At 34.8% G+C, this 20,566-nt stretch overlaps 1 protein-coding gene and 2 pseudogenes across 1 annotated transcript; all 3 read left to right on the forward strand.

Annotated features, from left to right (window-relative positions):
• The first annotated feature begins 9,360 nt into the window (after window positions 1–9,360).
• On the forward strand, window positions 9,361–9,544 carry LOC129249542 (U2 spliceosomal RNA; annotated as a pseudogene).
• A 544-nt stretch (window positions 9,545–10,088) lies between these two features.
• LOC129249557 (U2 spliceosomal RNA) lies at window positions 10,089–10,274 on the forward strand (annotated as a pseudogene).
• A 1,178-nt stretch (window positions 10,275–11,452) lies between these two features.
• Window positions 11,453–11,785, forward strand: LOC129248912 (uncharacterized). Its single transcript, XM_054888523.1, has one exon. The coding sequence runs from the start codon at window positions 11,453–11,455 to the stop codon at window positions 11,783–11,785; it is 333 nt and encodes a 110-aa protein (XP_054744498.1).
• Window positions 11,786–20,566: the final 8,781 nt, after the last annotated feature.

Here is a 20,566-nt window from a genome sequence, read left to right on the forward strand (position 1 = left end):
AAATTTATTTTATTGTTACTAGAAAATAATTCAATTAATTTGTTCTGTATTATATTATATTTATTATTGTCAAGCTCCGAGTATACCCCAATTTTTCCTCTTTTTATTTCACGTCTAAATAAATCATTCAAATAATGAGTATTATTTAAGTCATTCTCAGACACATATATTATTTTATATTTTTTAAAAAGTATTTCGGTTTCTTTATTTTTATTTTTAACTATTCTTATTTGCGTCCTATATTTATTAACAATTTTATTTATTCTAAAGAAATTAATATTTACATTTTCTTCCGTACTATGATTTACTTCAACTCTGCTCAAAAAATCAGCTACCTTATTCTCCTTTCCCTTAATATATTCAATATCGAGATCAAATTCATCTAATAATATTTTCCATCGGATGATTCTAGAATTGGGCTCTTTAAGTGAATAAAGCCATTTCAAAGGCTGATGATCAGTTTGAACTAGAAACTTTCGACCAAAAAGGTATGGACGGTAATATTTCACTGACCATACAATGGCTAATAATTCTTTTTCTAGCGTTGAGTAGTTTTTTTCATGTCCATTTAAAGTCCTACTGGCGTAACTTACTGGTTTGCCATCCTGGCTCAACACCGCGCCAATAGCAGCATTGCTTGCATCCGTGGTCAATACAAATTTTTTATTAAAGTCTGGATAGCATAATATTGGTGGATTTGTTAAAATTTTCTTCAATTTTTCGAAAGCGTCAATATAAGATTTGTCATTAATATCAATTTTACTATTTTTTTTTAAATATTTTATTATAGGGCTAGCAACAAAGGAATAGTTCCTAATGAATTTCCGGTAATATCCGGTTAAACCTAAAAACGATTTAATTTCTTTTACTGACTTTGGTAGCTCCAAGTTTTGTATTATATTAATTTTCTCGGGGTTGGGCTTTATCCCATTATTTGTTATGATATGACCAAGAAAGTTTGTTTCTTTCGATAAGAATCTACACTTATCTATTTGAACCTTTAAATTGTAGTCATTCAGTTTATTAAATACTTTTTGCAAGCTTTCTAAGTGTTCGGTTAGCGAGGTTGAAAAGACTAGTATATCATCCATATAAATTATACAAATTTTATTTATATAATCAGCCAAAATGTAGTTTAGCATTCGCTGAAATGTAGCGGGCGCGTTTTTGAGACCGAAGGGCATTCGAATGAACTCGAAGTGACCACGGGGCGTTGAAAAAGCCGTTTTCTCAATGTCGCTTTCCTCCATCAAAACCTGATGAAAGCCTTTCGCAAGGTCCAAGGACGAGAAATATTGTGCCTTACCTAACTTGTCAAATAATGACTCTGTATTTGGCAGAGGAAATTTGTCATCCACAGTTATTTCATTTAGCTTCCTAAAGTCTATAACTAATCGCCATTTCTGCTGGTTCGAATTATCGGACTTCTTTTTAACAATCCACAAAGGGGAATTATAAGGCGATTTGCTGGGGCGTATTATATTTTCTTTTAACATTTCATTTATTTGCTTTTCTATTTCATTTTCTAAAATCTGTGGATGCCTATAATTCTTGCAGTATACTATTTTATTAGAAGTAGTTATTATTTTATGTTTTACACAGGTAGTTGTAGTTAAATTTTGGTTTTTAATATAAAACGTCTTTTTATTTTTATGTAAAAAATTTTCTAATAACTTATTTTCTTCCTTATTTAAGTTTGTAGGCATTAAATCTTTGAATTTATCCAGCTCAAATTTTTCTATATAATTAATTTCCTCATAAGAAATGTTAAATTTATAGTCAATTAGTTTTATTTCGTTATTATTTACTTTAAGAGTATTATTTTGAAAATCTATTATAGCTCCAAAGGGCTGTAAAATATTTATTCCTATTATGCAATCGAATTTTTTATCAATAAAATTAATTAATTTAACAGACATGGTGCTATTTTTTTCTTTGAATTCATCCGGCACATTTACTATCACTTCATCTATAATAATATTATTACCGACCAGGGTATTTAATAAAATTGGTTTTATTAAACTTTTCTTTATTCCTATATTGGAAAAAAAATTATAATCTCCGAGGGTAGTAGCAGCACCACTATCAATTAGGCATCTTGTTTTTGTATTATTTATAGTTAATATTACTATGGGTAATGATAATTTCGAGGCTGCACAGGAAAATTTTCTGTAACGTGAATTGCATCAATTTCCATTGGTTCTTCATTATTACTTAAATGTCTATTATATGAATTTTGTTGATTTTGTCGTAAATTACTAAAATTTTCTAAGTCATAATTTTGGGTTTGTTGTTGCTGATTATTTCTGTTAAAAGTGTTAAAAGTTTGCGTTTGAAAATTTCTGAAATTTCTGTTACAATTATTAAAACCACCACTATTATTTCTGTTATTACGGCTACTATAATTAGGAAAGGTGCTTGAATTTTGAAATCTTTGAAAACCATTCCTTTTTAATGAATTATTTGCATTTTGAAAGTTATTATTTGGAAAGGTATTGTTATTTCGAAAATCATTATTGTTTTGAAAACTTTTATACGCAAAACTATTCGCTTGTTTATTATTTACTAGTTTTATATCTTTTAATAAATTATTTTCGAAATAAAATGTATAAGCTATGTTAATAGATCTAATATTATTTTGTAGCAAAAGAGATTTAATACTAATAGGTAAGTAGTTTACATAAATATCAAAAATTAATTTTTCATTATTTTCAGGTGTATACAAAATGTCAGGTTCTAAGCTATACTTTGTGTTCATTAAACTTAAAATTTTACTTAATTTATAATGTAATTCCTCAATGTTTCTAGCTTCTTCGTTTAGAGCGTCACTTCTTAAATTAAAAAAACTTCTTTTTACTCCAAATTCCTCCTTAAGCTTAACTATTATACCCTCCCATGTAGGGTTAAATAAGGTTTCAACCGCCTTTAACGCCTTACCTTGCAGTCTGTTGCTTAATACTGTTTTTATTGTCTGTACATGTTCTGCTGGCGTTAGCTGCAACACAGTTGCGACGTCCCTCAGGTAGTTGCTGAGCGTATATTCACTGCTCCCGTTAAATGCAGGCAAGCTCCTCGCTTCACGCAAGCTCTCAGCTAACGTCAAAGCCATTGTGGGTGTTGTTGTAATTCTAAGCACACGCTGCTCTGCTCCTTTCTCTAATGGTAGCTGGCTTGCTTTCTCTTTCGTCTTTCACGCCGTTAGCACTGGAATGCACACCGTACACTTTCTTCTCTTTTTCCGTTAACTTTTAACTTCTAGTAATTTCTTTTCCTGTTTTTTGTTTTTTTTACGAAGCAAATCTTTTTTCTTGTTTGTCAAAGATTTTGTCCGCTTTAAATATATGTATGTACGGTAGTCATATCAATTTGGGCAGTAAAATTGCTCACAAATTATGCACAAATTTGCCGTTTTGCACTCAACTAATAATTTGATATTTTGGTGAGAAAATGCACTTTTCCATTTGTTTTTATATTTACAAAAATCTGCAACTAATGCCACCCACCTGCGCTAAGTTCAAATTATTTTCAACGATCATAAATTTGTTAGAACTATTCTTTCGGATTAGTTATTACACGAAATATTTTTTTTTAGTTTAGTTTTTAGTTTTTAAGTTTACAAAAATTTCGCTTTTTGCCACACTTTAGTAATGTCCACTTGAATTATTTGCGGTTCACATCGGTTTCTTGAAAATTTTAAACTTTTCTTTTGCCGATTATCACTGGATATGTTTTAACTAACATATCCCATCCTCGTCGCCAGTTAAATTTATTTTTGAAAATAAAATAAATTGTTGAAGTTTTATTTTTTAGTTTATTATAATTTAATTTATCTTTATTAAAATAGCACAAGTTTGAATTTGTCTTTACTCTTCAAGGTGACTTTGAAGACTACTTTTAACATTAAAAACTATACTTATTCAATTTATTTTAACAGTTAGATTTATACTTAAAATGAAGAGAGAAAGAGTTCCCCATTTACTATTACAACAATTACAACAATTAAATATATAACTTACATAGCTAATTATTACAGTTAGATAATGAAGAGAGCGAGAGCGAAAGGGGAAAGTTACTTATAATATATAACTCACTTAAGTAGGAGAGAGCAAGATGTCGAACGTTGCCGTTCGTTTGCTTTGTTTGCTTTGTCGTTCGTTCCGCGCTTTCGCTTGCAGTTCATTCAAGGTAACGGCAATGAGCAAGGTAACGACATATGAGCAAGGTAACGGCAATGAGCAAGGTAACACTAATGAGCAAGGTAACGACACATTTTTTCGTGCGTGCAGCCTGTTAAATCGAATTATAAGACGTTATCACGTCAAAACCTCTTGCTGTTATTGATTACAACAAAGCCAAATTCGGTGTTGATATACCCGATCAAATGACCGCCTACCGACTTCAAATGCTTTGTTGGACTTCATGTCTCCAGAACCTATAACAAAAGGAAAACATTTTATAGAAAAAAGAAAGGACGACAACGGAAAAACAATAAGGCGTGCTTGTGTATTGTGTTATGCCATGTCAAAAAAATCTGCTGATAGAGTAACAGCCAGAAGGAGCTTGAAAAGGACCACCACCTACTGCCCAATAAACCGCAACTATGTGTAGAATGTTTTCCTAAATATTCCCACCAGAAAAATTAATTTTTGCACTGATCTCCATTAAAAAATTGAATTTTTAATTTTAAGTTTATTGTTTTTCTAATGATTTCCATTTGAATTTACACACATATATTATATATTTTTATATTTGTTTTGTTCATAAATGAATTAATTTTTAAAAGAATTAATAAAAAGACCAATATTAATTTACAACTTTTTTATTATCCAAAAAAATACCATTAAAAATACACAACGGCTATGGGAAATACACCAAAATATTCACCACAGGCCAGAGAATTCAAATTCTATGTAAAATTCCATATTAAAATGTACAAAAATGTGCGACGTGGCCTCAGGGTAACATTTAGGAGTCGCATGAAAACGTGCGACGTGGGAGCCAACGTGTTAAGCAATTAAAAAATGCAGAAAATGTTTGCCTTTGCTGATTTCAATTACAGAATAATTGAAATCCTTGCATTTGTTGGATGTTTTCGCAATAAAATAAGCTTTTTTGTGCCTCATATCCAATCGCTTTGGTTTCCTTTTAATTTGTTTGTATACATACGTTACTTGGCATTCTTATCTAAGCTTGATGGGCAGTTTCGATACCACGACCATCTCAATTCAGAAAAGACCTAAGCTGAAAAATCTAAGATCTATAAGTTCTTAATTGTGTTTGGTAGTTTTTATTGCTTTCGCCTACTTTTCTTCTTCACGCACAAGTAATTCCGTTTCCATTTGTTTGTACATTCTCGAAGCCTGACGTCACAGTGAATTCGGAAGGCTCAATTTCTTGTTCTTGATCCTTGATTTTAGACTGTGCTAGACTAGATTTAACTAAACAGACACCTAATTGGCAGTTAAGAACATTTCAGCACTTTAACCCTTATTTTAAAACAAATTGACCGTACAAAAATTTAAAATTTTTAATTAATACTTGATTGACAATAAATTTGCGTCAGGCTCTCTATGCAACCCTGTGAAGTTCGTTTAATGAGAGGAGCAAAGGGTATGTTGAATAAGAAAATACAACAAAAAAAAACAACGGAAAACATTTAAATCAAATAGAGGAAACGAAACGATAGCGGACAAAGTTGATGGTAAGTAAATTTAAGAAAATTGTATAATAAAGGAAATTCCATAACAAACAAATTTTATTTTAATTTTATTTACTAACTTCTACATCGACCATTGAGTTACAATTTGTTTTATTGCTGCAAGTGGTAATAGCTCCCGACTCCTTAAACTTTGAAGAATTAAGAAGTTATTTTTCCTTTTTTACGAACAAAGCCAAACTGCAATGAAAACTTTATTGCATGGACTGGGAAAGTTCAATATATCTATATAAACTAATACATTTCGTTCTAAAGTAAAGTTTTTCTTCTTTTTCATTACACTGAAGATTTCACAAACAAAATCAAGACACTTTCGGCTGTCAAATGCGAAGTGCAATTAGAAGCTTCTCAGCGTGCCTCAGCTAATTGGTTTGTTTGAACGTATGCTTAATAAGTTACATAAATTAGACCTCGACTAAGTGAGCACGTAAGTGATAATTTGTTAAAAGTGTTACAAATTAGTGCTTTGGTTTGAAAACAATTGCTAGGAAGGAGAAATTGCAAGCGCCAAAGGAAATTGAGGTGAAGTTGAAAGTTTTTACTGGATAAAATTTTACTTCTAAAAATTGAACAGTAAGAAAAACAGCTGTTTCCAATCTGGTGCTTAGAATTTGGAAAATTTTAGACAAGTTTTATTAACACATTATCAAGGTATAGCCATTTACGCAAAAGTGGGTGTGGCAAATTTTTGAATAAGAAGTAATATGTATTTGAGGTTTAATTGAGAGGCCGATCGTCTTGGCGGATTGTTGCTTTAATTGTGTAATATAATCTTTTATAAATACATATATTTCACGTAAATAAAAAATAAACAAAAAAAAATAAAATTTTGATTGAGTCATCATGCGCGTGGACAGAAGGGCAGACAGACATAGCTGAGTCGACTCCTCTCACCATACACTCCACGGAATTCAATTAACCCCTTGGATAAGGATTTATTTGAGAAAATATTTGCATGTGGAGCGAATTTAAGGCTAAAATTTAGTATAATGTATATCGCTTTGGAAAAAACGGTAAAAAGGGGGTGATAGAGGGGTGTATCCCCATCTTAAAACTGAAAACAGAACCTGCCGGAGGCTTATAGTTTTTAAATAATTTAATGTTAAAGTTCTATAATTTAGCGAAAAGTTGGTGTTGCCATACACCTGAAATGAAAACGAAGTTCGCACGCAGGGATGTTCAGTGGAAGGTTCATTGTAAAATTGCAGTATTTTTTGCTGTAATTTAAAGTTGAGAAATAATTTTGAAAATAAAAACATACAACCCATTTAAACTTAAAAACAATGATATTAAGCGTATCACAAAAAATAATAAAGTAATTAAAATTAAATTAAATTAATTAACACAGTATTTTTGCGTAGAATTCCTTTCGCGTGGGCGCTTCAAAAAAATAACACTCATCAGTCCAACTCCGGCTACGCAACGCACAGTATTTTTGCGTAAAACTCCTTTCCGTATTACAACCATTGAACCCAAAATTAAAACGTCATATGCGTGTACAATGCAGGCACAATAACCCCCATTCCCATCTCTAACACTAAACTCAAGTACTTAATTTTTGTTTTCATTTGCAGGCATCCGGCAACACCATACTGTTGTAATTCCAATCTTCTTCTTGTTCGCGCTTAAAATTGGAATGTGATTGCATAGGCAAATGAATTTGCATTTAATTTTAATAGATATAATTAGAATATTAGCATAAAAATCGGTACAAACACACGTGGGAGTGTATATTTGGTGAATTTTAGTGAAATGTTAAAAAATATAGAGTGTAATGTAACAAATTATAGTGAAGTTCCCGAGGGCATTTTGAATGTAAATAATAAAAAAATTATTATTTCCCGAATAATTTAAAGTTATAAAGAGTGTTCCTTAACACCTCACTAACATCTCCACCAAGTTTCATTAAAAAAAAAACATTATAGTTTGCCAGAAATTCCAAAATATACATTGTTCTAAATTCCAGCCCTAGTTTGTAACAGCAGTACATTTCATGTAAGAATTCATTCAATTCTAAAATATAAGTGACAGGTCTTCCAGTGTATACTCGACGTGAAATATTGACCCACGATCAGATTTAACAAAATAAAATAAATAAATAATTGGCGCGTAAACTCGTGATAGGTGTTTCGTCTAGCTCCTCCTCCTATATGTGGAATGCGCCTTAATGTTGTTTCACAAATGGTGGGACCTACAGTTTTATATAGACTCCGAACAGCAGATAGTTTTTTATGAGGAGCTTTTTCACGGCAGAAATACACTCGGAGGTTTGCCATTGCCTGCCAAGGGGTGACCGCTATTAGAAAAAAAAAGTTTCTCTATCATTTTGCTGCTTCATGCACAGAGATTCGAAGCTACGCACTGCCGAATGGTAGTCGCGCACCGAATTTTAGTCCGGGGATCTTGATGGCAACTATAATACTTCAATTTGTGGAAAATTTAAAAATTAAGTATGACCTAACGGCGCTTCAAAAAGAAATAAGATCGTAAAACTTCGAGAACAAAAACAAGGCATCGTTAATATCTGTGCCTAATTGAAACCATTGAGTAAGAAACATCAAAATTTTTTTTTGTCCCGAATATAGAGGTATTTGGTATTGTTGCAATGCTGTAGAAAGAAAAATGTTGAATCTTCATCTTAGTCTTAATTTCATCGAAAATATGAAAGCTATGAAAACACAAATTTGATATTCGGGTTTAGCGTACTGTGGTCCTTTAAGAATTTAAGCATTTAAAGTATGGCGCAGAAGCGTGGACGATACCAACATTTGATGAAGCAACGCTTGGAGTGTTTGAGAGAAAGATTCTGCGTAAGATTTTTGGACCTTTGCACGTTGGCAACGGCGAATATCGCAGACGATGAAACGATAAGCTGTATGAGCTTTACGACGACATAGACATAGCGCAGCGAATAAAGATCCAGCGGCTACGTTGGCTGGGTCATGTCGTCCGAATGGATACAAACGCTCCGGCTTTGAAAGTATTCGATGCGGTACCAGCTGGTGGCAGTAGAGGAAGAGGAAGGCCTCCTCTGCGTTGGAAAGATCAGGTGGAGAAGGACTTGGCTTCACTTGGTGTGTCCAATTGGCGCCGGTTAGCACGAGAAAGAAACGACTGGCGCGCTTTGTTAAACTCGGCCAAAATCGCGTAAGCGGTTATCGCGCCAATTAAGAAGAAGAAGTCAACATTGAGTGCCAAGGGGTTTTGACGAAAACCTTCCCCGGGTGCTAAGAAAATTTTTTGCTATAAACTGGTGTAGAAGTAGAAAATATTCAGTTATGCTCCAATCCCGGATGATTTTGTGGTTTATTTTGGATTTTATAGCGGTTTTGAAGTGAAAACTTCTTTAGAATCGTTGGGAGTGATTTGAGGAAAAGTGAAACGAAAAAGCGACCTTCTTGGCTACGAAGCGTTATATTATATGTTGATATAAAAGTAGCGACGAACTAAATAAAAATAACTTTCATTTTTTCTTGTGATTCGAACCAAGGATTTTGGATCGGAAGCTCACATTGCTAGTCGCTCGGCTACCGCGCCATGTTGTCGTCGCTGGCCTAAAAGTTATTTAGTTACGAAGCGTTATATTATATGTTGATATAAATAATTTTTGTGAGCGTGTAATTCTCAAAAGTTTTATTAGGTTTATTATTTAAAATGTATTGACTAGGTAGTGTGGTTATCAGCTTAACATCTGATAGATCCTCCATCGGAGGACAACAAATGTTAAACTGATTTTTGGAAATGGGCGGAGTGTGTTAGGGGCTTGCTCCTTCTCTGCCACGGGTTGACCCGGTATTGCAGTACCGCCGGGATTTCGGCTTTGAATAAATACAAGAAAAAATATACTAATACATTTAGCTTTGGTGGGAAGAGCCATAAATTTTTATATGAATACATGTAGACGAAAATGGAATTTTTTTTTTTGAAATTTGCATTGTAGGACATTTCTGATTATTTATTGAAAACAGTTTTTTGGCTTTTCTATTTTTGGTTTAGATACTGAAAGTCAGTTTAAGTGGATCGGTATAAATATTTCGTACATTAATTTTTGAAGTGAAAACTTCTTTAGAATCGTTGGGAGTGACGAACTAAATAACTTTTAGGCCAGCACCGACAGTATGGCGCGATAGCCGAGCGGCTAGAAATGTGAGCTTCCGATCCAAAATTCTTGGTTCGAATCACAAGAAATAAAATTTTTTTTTTTTTGAAATTTGGATTGTAGGACATTTCTGATTATTTATTGAAAACAGTTTTTTGGCTTTTCTATTTTTGGTTTAGATACTGAAAGTCAGTTTAAGTGAATCGGTATAAATATTTCGTACATTAATTTTTTTTTTGTGAGCGTGTAATTCTCAAAAGGTTTATTAGGTTTATTATTTAAAATGTATTGACTAGGTAGTGTGGTTATCAGCTTAACATCTGATAGATCCTCCATCGGAGGACAACAAATGTTAAACTAATTTTTGGAAATGGGCGGAGTGTTTTAGGGGCTTACTCTCCACCTCTGCCACGGGTTGACCCGGTATTGCAGTACCGCCGGGATTTCAGCCTTGAATAAATACAAGAAGAAATATACTAATACATTTAGCTTTGGTGGGAAGAGACATAAATTTTTATATGAATACAAGTAGACGAAAATGGAAGAAATTTGTAAGTCTGTTTCTTCGGTCCGTTTGGGTATTTTTTTTGACAACATCGAAACCAAAGCATTTGTATCATATTTTATCTATCATAAGCCACTCGTATCATTTGTTGAAATTGAAAACATTGAGGATGAATAATGATAATATAAAATGAAGAAAATAAAATATGAACTTTATAGCAATATTATAATGAACCTATAATTATCCCGCTCCTAATGCTGCTTTCGTCTTATTCTCTCTCATTTTGTTGTACGGAAGGTTTCACTTCTATCAAGTCTAACCGTTAGACTGGTATTTTTTTTTTTTATGTCGCACGTTTCCGTACGACATGGCACTGCACGACGGAATTGTAATCGTAAAAATCACTGTCGTACGAAAATGTGCGACGCGATTTTGTTTGCTATTTCTTAATTTTTTTTACGCATTTTCATTAACATTTATTTAAACTTTTTATTATATCTGTTTTTATTTCAATTTTTTTTTTATTTGCCTTTTTTTTGTTTTCTTTATATTTATTTTGGAATTTTTGGAAAATTGGATACTAAGAACAGATTTTGAAATGAAGAAGTTCCTTGCCCTTCTTTTGTGGATGAGTTTGGTGAAGGTCGGGAGTTTAAAAGAGTATTGGTCCAAAGATTCGATCTACAACTTTTCAATTCCGGGGAAAACAATATCACGTAATCGCTTTCAACTATTGCTTAGTTTCCTGCAAGACAATAACTGAATTGTACCAGGTGATAGGCTTGGTAAAATAAAACCACTATTGGACATGCTACAAATGAGATACCAAAGAATTTACGTACCAGGTGCAAACATAGTAATTGATGAGACCCTTATTCCATGGCGAGGCAGACTATCATTCCGACAATATATACCAAATAAAACTCATCCTTATGGTATAAAGCTTTTTAAGCTCTGCGCTACTGACGGATTCACCTGGTCGTTGAGAATATACTCCGGAAAGTCATCAAGTGGATTGAGAGAAGTCGGTTTGGCAAAAAGTGCTTGCGAGGATCTGATTATTGATTTGAAAGGTCAAGGTCGAACTTTATATGTAGACAACTTTTACACAAGCTATGAATTGGCTCGTTCAATGCTAGATCAAAAAACACATGTTGTCGGTACACTCCGTGCCAACAAGAAACATTTCCCAAAAGAAGTTATGATTGCACCTATAAAGAAAGGCGAAGTAGTGGCTAGAGAAGATCCCAATGGTATAGTTGTTCTGAAGTGGAAAGATAAACGCGACGTTAGAATGCTATCGACGAAACATGCCCCGATAATGGTATCCACAGCAGATGGAGCACGCAATCCTGAAGAGCCTTCAACTAGTCGAGGAGCGAGGCGTAAAAGACGAGCAACAGAAAAGCCATTGGCTGTGGTAGAATATAATAAGGAGAAAGCAGGCATTGATCTTTCCGACTAAATGGCTTCTTACTCAAATACCCTTCGCAAAGGGTATCGAAAGCTGGGAATTGAACTTTCCGTGGTTAATGCCTATACTGTGTATAAAGCAGCGTCAAATAATAAAACCATGAGTATACGAATATTCCATGAACGCGTTGCTAAGGACCTACTAGGCCTTACATGCCCGCAGCCTGTACCGCAATCGCAGCATATCATCACCAAAAGAGTAGATGAAAATAATAAAACCATCCGACGTGCTTGCGTTTTATGCTAAGCTGAAGCAAAAAGAAAATTTAGTCCAAAGGAAGCAAGAAAGAACATAAAAAGGACAACTACGTACTGTCCGCAATGCCCCAACACTCCCCAATTGTGCATTGAATGCTTTCCAAAATATACGCATTTAAAAAATTAATGTAAATTGAAATTATCATATCTTAATTTTAATATTTTTCTATCTTTTTTATACTTTTTTCGAATGAATTCCAATAAATTTTCAAAATTTAAAAGAACCTCCGAGTTTTTATCATAAAAACTGCACAAATGAAGATATCTCTATGAAGCTTGGACCAAAATTTAGGGCAAATATTAGGCTACTAGAAAAACAATAAAAAAACGCGGTAGAGTCAAACAGAAACGAACGACAATATCTAAGGCCAGACAATGCCTGTCGCACGTTTTCGTACGACGTGGCACCCCAGAAAGTTTTTGGTGTCGCACGAAAACGTGTAGCCATGGCACTCATTGTGTTAAGAAACAAATTTTTAGCAAAATGTAGACATTTTCCTACTTTTGCGTACTTTTTCTATGGAGCCGCAGCACTGCATGTATACGAGCAAAGACATGGTTGTTCGTCTCCACATATAATTAGTCGCGTTGATTTGCCTTTCATAATTCTTACTTCATAAAAATGAGACGCGCAACATATTTGCCAGTACTAGCACCCCACATACATAGATAGAAAAAAATTGTTCTTCGAGATGCTGAATTTATGTTATTACTTACTCAACTAACTTAAGCAAGGTGTGCAACTGTACTTTTTTTGTAGATCAAAGCATGATTCCCAATTTTCCATTTCTCCAACACTTTTATGTTTTGCAAAATATGTGATCGTGCATTCACGTTGTTGGGCGAAACGCTTCGCCACAGCCCTCGTTAGAGCAGATTCTTAAGCTATGGCTCCTATGCGTCCACGTCTGAAATAACAATCTAATCGAACATTGGTTCCACATACTACCTCCTCAAGAAAAGCAATGGCAACAGGCGAAACATACCTGCTTTTAATAACCGGTTTCCCTACGACAATATCTATCAGGTAATTTGATTGTTGTTTTTAATGAAAAACGAGAGAAGATGATAAACGAAGGAGCAACTCTTGTTGAATTCCAAAGATTTATGCCTAAGTTATGGAGTATGAGCTCTAATTAAGGATACTCTGAATGATATTAGAGTCATAATAGATACCGGCTATTTGAAAAACGTGAGCTACTATGCTGAGAGAAGACAACTTACAACTGGACTCGCAAAATTGTGCGGATTAACGGTTTTTATATATTCCGGAAAAAACAGTAGCCTCGAAAGTCATCATCTTGAAAGTTTTGGGGTATAAGTAAAGGTTTTTGCAAAACATTTCAAAACCACTTCATCAAGATTTCGATAGAAGAAGTCCACAAAGTGTATTATGTGGCGATGCTCTCATGTGATGCGGCTAATATCAATAAAAATAGCACATGAATTATCCATTCCTTGCAAAAGTTCTTGCTGCTGGCAGAAGAGTCTTCGACAACAGCCATAAGAGTAGACTTGTGCTTCAAACAGAAAAATGTCTGATACGAATTTTTGAAGTGGGCTCACCTTTTTGCTACTGCTCGGAAAAGCTTTGAGAAGTTTCTCTGCTGGTTTCTTTCTTAATTTCGAGTGCAAAGTTGTTTAACCGCATATGACCATATTGGAGATATGCAAGTACACATACATACTTTAACTCGTAAACAAGTATTTCAGTACAATAAATAAGTTGAATGTATGTAATACATAGATGAACGAGTATATATAAGTATATGGCTTTGGTAATAAAATTGGGAGGCTCGACCAAAACAAGCGCTGATAACAAACGAAAGGGGCGGGTGAAAGTTCTGTTGGGAAGCGGGGAGAATAAAAGCCCAAATAATGCAAAAAATTGTGCAATGCATATATTTTTATAAATAAAGGTTAAGGTACTCAGTGGCAAAATATATGCATGTACTTATATACAGGGAACACAATTTAAAAGATCGACCGCCTTAGCCGAATGGGTTGGTGCGTTACTATCATTCGATAGTGCTCAAGTTCGAAGTCCCGGGTAGTAAACACCAAATGAAAAGAAAAATCCATCTGCCGTTCCTTGCCGAATAGGTTGGTTCATTACTACCATTCGGAAGTGCTCGAGCTTGAATCTCCGTGCGCGAAACACCAAATAATCGAAAAAAGGTTTTTTCTAATAGCGGTCGCTCCACGGCAGGCAATGGCAAACCTGCGAGGGAATTTTTGTCTTGAAAAAGCTCTTTATAAAAAACCATCTGGAGTTTCGTGGCGGCATAAAACAGTGGGTGCCTCCATTTATGGAAAAACAGCAAGTCGCACACCACACATACATACATACACAATTATATTACATTATGCTGAGAATCATACCTCAACTTATAGAACATGCCATGAATGGTTCGACTGATTTAAAAGTGGAACCTTTTTGTGGTGAGCGACAAGGAACTTCCTGAGCAGTCCAAAATGTTTGAAGACGCAGAAATAGAGGCATTATTCGAAGAACACCCAGAAAAATGTACAGATTTATGTCAAAGAAGCAATGCAATTTGGTACTTTACGAACAACGGGTGAGGGAGACGAGAAAACTTTCTTCTAAGAGTTCTTTGCATCAGAGTGTGACAGGAAATGAAAATTAAAAACCATCTCAACCGTTATCAACCAGTGCACATAAACACCCATGCCAATTTATGCCTCTCATTCAAATGGAATTGAAAGCCTACAACGAAATTTTATTCGACTCACTCTGCAACCTCTTCATTTCTCTGACATATTACCCAACTATAGGGCTCGGTGCATGCTAAAAAATCTGGGGTTCCTTGTCAATAGACATCATTTTCAGTCCTTGATGGTTGTTTTTCATATTATGTATATGTTGCTAAGTTGATTGCCCCAAAGTTCTTGAATAGATTGGCTTCAAAGTTCCTCACAAAACTTGACGATTTTACTATCCATTTAACGTTCATCGATGAACAGTCAAATCAGAATTCTATAACTTTCCCCTGTTACTAGGGCTTTTAAGTTAAATATTAGAGTATCTGACTACTCGACCTAGATTTTGCCATGCCAATATTTACGAGTATTTCCTATTCGAGAATTGCGTAGCACTATTCATAATAGCCAGCATGTTGGAGTTATGTACTTTTATGATGTAAATATATCGCACCCTAAATACAAAAGGGTCACAACTCAAAATACTAAGATTTTCAGGAGACACGAAAAACGTTTTATGTAAAAATTATTGTAATATTTAAAGAAAATATTGTTCCATCATGAAAATATACAACATTGAAGAAGGTTCTACTATATTTTTTTCAATTTTATATTATGTTTGCGAAAATAAAACAAAATTTTGATTTATGACTCTTTAACTGAAATTTTTTCGATTAACTAGTGATATTTTCTTAAGTTGTGCCTTTTTAACTGATAAAATGTTTTAATTTTATAAGTTTCCTAACCTAATTGAACTCTCTTTTCACAACTAAAGAGGCACAATGCAAAATAATATACCACGAAATTGATCACTTTTTACACTTATAAGGGCAGAACTCAAAATAAAACTCTTTATGTGTAACAAAAGTAATCAGCTGTTCTTGAGCCCATTAACGCAACTAAAAATAATTCTCTTTAGTTGATCGTGCAAAAGCAACACACTTGACATAAAAATAGACATAACTGTATTTTTCCAGTTAAAGAAGATAGTTATGTGAACGAAATATTTGCAGCAGTTAGAAATGTGTACTCTGAATTAATTTATGCAAAAAACTCAGTTTTGGAAAATTTTGAGTTGTGACCCTTTTGTATTTAGGGTGCGATATGTACATATATAGTCGGTAAGGTTCTTGTAATCAGAGACTTAAATAAATAAATGAAATAATGAAATAAATAAAAAATGAAAATGAATATCTACGGTTTTAAAGTTATGCTCTGTATTTTATGGGATCAAGGTAGTGTCATTTGTTACGATGGTTACCATTTATATTTCTGGGATCTAAAGCGTGCACACCTTTTTTACCTAAAGGGGATCATTAGGGCGGGTCGATTTAAAAATCGCTCATTGCTCTGTGAAAATCGTATTCTAGGGATCAAAATAAGAAACTTTGCCGAAGGAACCATACCTCTAAAACGAATGCTGATGTCCCCCAATTTGGATCGAACGAAAAATCCCACTTTGACCCATTTAGACTGCTCCAATCGAGTCCAAATGTATGACCGACCCCCACTAATTTTGGACGGCCGATTCACCCATGCCAGTGGCACACCCCCTGGAACTCCCCTGGGGGGTTCCCCATACAACCATTTCAAAATATCACCATTTTTGGCCTTTACATGAGAAAAGAAACTAAAAAGTTCGACCCAAATTAGGGGACATCAGAATTCGTTTTAGAGGTATGGTTCCTTCGGCAAAGTTTCTTATTTTGATCCCTAGAATATGATTTTCACAGAGTAATGGGCGATTTTTTTGCCTCCCTACAAAGCGACCCGGCCTAGTAATCATGCAATATGTTATTGAAGATTATTTTACTAATGCCCAAGAATGCCGCAATCTCACGGCACGTGATATAATGATCTTGCTCGATCATTTCGCGCACATCATCGACGTTTTCTGGTACAACAACTGCGAAGGCCTTTCCGGAATCCGTCGGTAATTGAATGGAGCTAAAGGAGGTGCTAGCTCTCCGTACAATATTTTAATTCATCGTTGCATTCTTGTCTTTGTAATCCATAAGATAATGAAATAAAATAATATGAAGAAAAATAATAATGCGTTTTTAAAGCCACATTAAGCAGCACAAATGTGGTTCACACATGAAAATATTCTGAATCCGTTTATGGTAAAATATGTTAATCTTTTCAATGAAAAAATTAGATGATGCCTGTCCATACTAACGGGTGATTTTTTAGCTATCATCTTTTTAAACAGTTGGTTTAAACAGCTGACGCACATTTCGTGTTTTGTTTCACTGTCGAACATCTTCAGTTTGGTCTATAATTTAACCCTCCGATGTTCGGTGCCTTATGATGCGGTAAGTGCAAGAAATACGGTTTTAAAAATAATTTTATTTATTTATTTGAACGGATTAGTATTAATTACGAAGAGCAATTGGGTTTACAACTATATAGTTGCATGGAATGTTCATTAAGACATATGGGACGGTTACATTTGCTGCAGTTATAACGAGTTTTACGTCGCTTTTTCGAAGAAGAAGCAGTACGATGACCCTGTTGAAGCAACTTGAGCATATGATTGTTGCTGTGCTGCATCTGATGTCGATAGACAAGATTTCGGTACCTATAAGTAGCAAAATTATTTATTTTAAATTAGTAAATATGAATACATGCATACACATATCTTTATACGCGGAGATATATGTAGGTGTGTATATAATTCATACTCACCTTGATATTGAAAAGATGATTGTCTTATATGAGCAAACCTCCTACTAATGGGTTAGTCGCCCGTTTCGTCATATGTGGGATAACTAGCTGCCGTGCCAATTCTATGATAAATGAGCGCCTCTTATCACTCTGCTTTGCCGGATTCAGCTCGTCATAGATGATGAAAGAGGCCAAACCGGCAATATCAAGCATATTATAAAACATTGCCAGTGGCTAACGGTTTATCGAGCGTTTGCATGAATAGCCAGTCAACATTTGATCCATTGTATCTACCCCCGCTTTAAATTTATTGTAGTCCAAAATTTGATCTGGCTTGAATCCTTTCAATGGATCGATGCTTTGACGGTAATGGGCAGTGGATAACATAATTACTGGCTTTTTCGGCTTTGCCATATACGAGCACAGAGCGATATTATTATTGTGATAACAAAATAAAGTGCTTTTAACATCACGCTTCGGGTTAAGCAATTCATGCGGAATGAAGGTCTTATTTTTTCTTACGGTACCGACGAAAGTCACTCTACGATCCATCAACATTTCTGTCAAGTTGTATGTTGAAAAAAAATTGTCAGCATAAACAGTCCTACCACTGTCCATATAATTTTCCATCAATTTCATGACGACCCGTTCACCTTGATTCGTTTCTCGCTGGCCACCTGGTGGTTTTCCGGTATAAATTATACCTTTCAAAGGGTAGTTTGAAACAGAGTCACAAATCCAGGTCACAGGAGACAGCAATAGCTTGAAAAGAGCTTTATGACTCGGTGACGCTCCTCGTAGTGGCCCTTTACGAGTAAAAGTTGTAACATTGTGACAACGAGGCCTTCCAGGTGGTGGAGGATTTGAATTCCACATCTTACCATCTTTCGACCTGTATATAAGGCCCTGGGTAATAGATGTGCTGCATGATTCCATTGTGGTTGAAGCCTGAAGGGCGTAGGTTCTCTATACAAATTCTCCATATCATCATGGTTTGCATCCAGAACAGCCTCTAACTCGATTTCCTGTTCTATATCTGATGCTTCACCGAAGTCATCTTCATCTGGAAAATATTCATCATCTTCCACGTCGCCACTTGTTTCAAATGGATCGGACTCCTGTCCCATAATTTCTTCAATTTGTGCCTGAAGTCGCTGACGTTCTTCCGGACTCACATTTGCTGCACTTAGCTTACGAAGCAAATGCGTCATCACATCAACTTCATCCATATTTACTTGTTCCATTTTATTAAAAAAAATACTTCCCACTAATTAAAAAACACGTATTCACTTTAAGTGTCAATTTTCAACTAAAAAATTATCTCTGTCGCTGCCTCCGCTAACAGTTTAGTTGTTTACACCTAACGGTTAACCAATTTACATGAGAAGCTTATATGGGTCTGCACAGACCCATGTGAGCTTAATTAACGAAATTAGTTTAAAGTTATTATTTTTACAACAAATATAGCAAAAATCTTAATTTTGCTACTTCATTGTGTTTAGCACACTACATTTTAGGAAGTCATGGACTAAGAAGCCTCAGATATTAATTAAATAAAAGATCTACATACATTTAAAGATCGAATGGGTCTGGCCAGACCCATATGAACATCGGAGGGTTAAACATGAATCGTCTTACAAACGAACAACGCTTGCAAATCATTGAATTTTATTATAAAAATGCGTGTTCTGTTAAGAAAGTTTATCGCGCGCTTCTTCCATTTTATGATCAGTTTAATCGACCCACTGAAGTGGCTATTCGAGCTATTATGACTAAATTTAGAACCAAATTTACATTATTGCATTACATTACATTATCAAACCACCAACACGCTTACGTAGAGTGCGAACTGAAGAAAATATCGCAGCTGTATCGGCCAGTGTTAATGATGACCATCAATTATCGATTCGTCGCCGTTCGCAACAATTGGGCCTCTGTTACTCAACAACGTGAAAAATTTTGCGAAAGGATTTAGGTGTGAAACCTTTCAAAATACAGCTGGTTCAAGAACTGAAGCCGAACGACCTACCGCAACGCAGAATTTTTGGTGAATGGGCTCTTGGAAAGTTGGCCGAAGATCCACTTTTTTATCGAAAAATTGTGTTCAGCGACGAAGCTCATTTTTGGATGAATGAGTACGTAAATGAGCAGAATAATCGATTTTGGAGTGAAGATCAGCCAAAAGAATGGCAAGAGCTACCAATGTATACAGAAAAGGTCACAGTTTGGTGCTGTTTATGGGCTGGAGGTATCATTGGACCGTACTTCTTCAAAGATGCTGCGAAGCGTAACGTAACTGTGAGTGGTGAGGGCTACCGTGAAATGATATTCAACTTTTTTTTGTCCCAAATGCTAGAGCTTGACTTGCATGGCATGTGGTTTCAGCAAGGCGGTGCCACATGCCACACAGCGAGTTCGGTGAACATTTTATTTCACATTCGGGACCTGTCAATTGGCCACCCAGATCGTGCGATATAACGCCTTTAGATTATGTTTTGTGCATTTATATGTGAGATACCGGCCGAAACATTGGAAAGAGTATGCCAAAATTGGACTAAGCGGATGGACCATTTGAAGCGTAGTGGTGGTCAACATTTGCATGAAATAATCTTCAAACATTAAATTATATGGACTGTACCATCGATTTAAATAAAAATTGCATGCATTTTTCTGAATATTACTAGTGTTTTTTTGAAAAACTTTCCTATAGCTCCTAAAAAATTACTCTTTAGAAGTGCTCAAGTACAGAAATATAAAAAGCAACCCACTTATGACGAAGCGACTATAATTGAAACATTTGCGCCGACAAGTTGAAGAAAATCTCAAGGAACTTGAAACGCACGACCGACTAAAACTCCAGCATGAAAACGCTCGGCCACACATAAATATGTTTCTGAAAACGCTCAAGTTAAAAGTTTTAGTCCACTCACCGTAATTGTACGTTCCGATTACTGGAGTTGAACCGAGTTAAAAGATGAACCGAGTTGAAAGATTTTCCTGATATCGTTCAACTAAAAATCAGGTATTTTTTCGAGTTTGAGGTCGAAAAATATCTAAGATATAATATTTGAACCAAGGCGAATATTGGATGCGGCTTGATTTGAATAATACTTTGAACAAAATAGCA

Source organism: Anastrepha obliqua, chromosome 5 (genome assembly GCF_027943255.1).
Source record: "Anastrepha obliqua isolate idAnaObli1 chromosome 5, idAnaObli1_1.0, whole genome shotgun sequence".
Lineage (NCBI taxonomy): Eukaryota > Metazoa > Arthropoda > Insecta > Diptera > Tephritidae > Anastrepha > Anastrepha obliqua.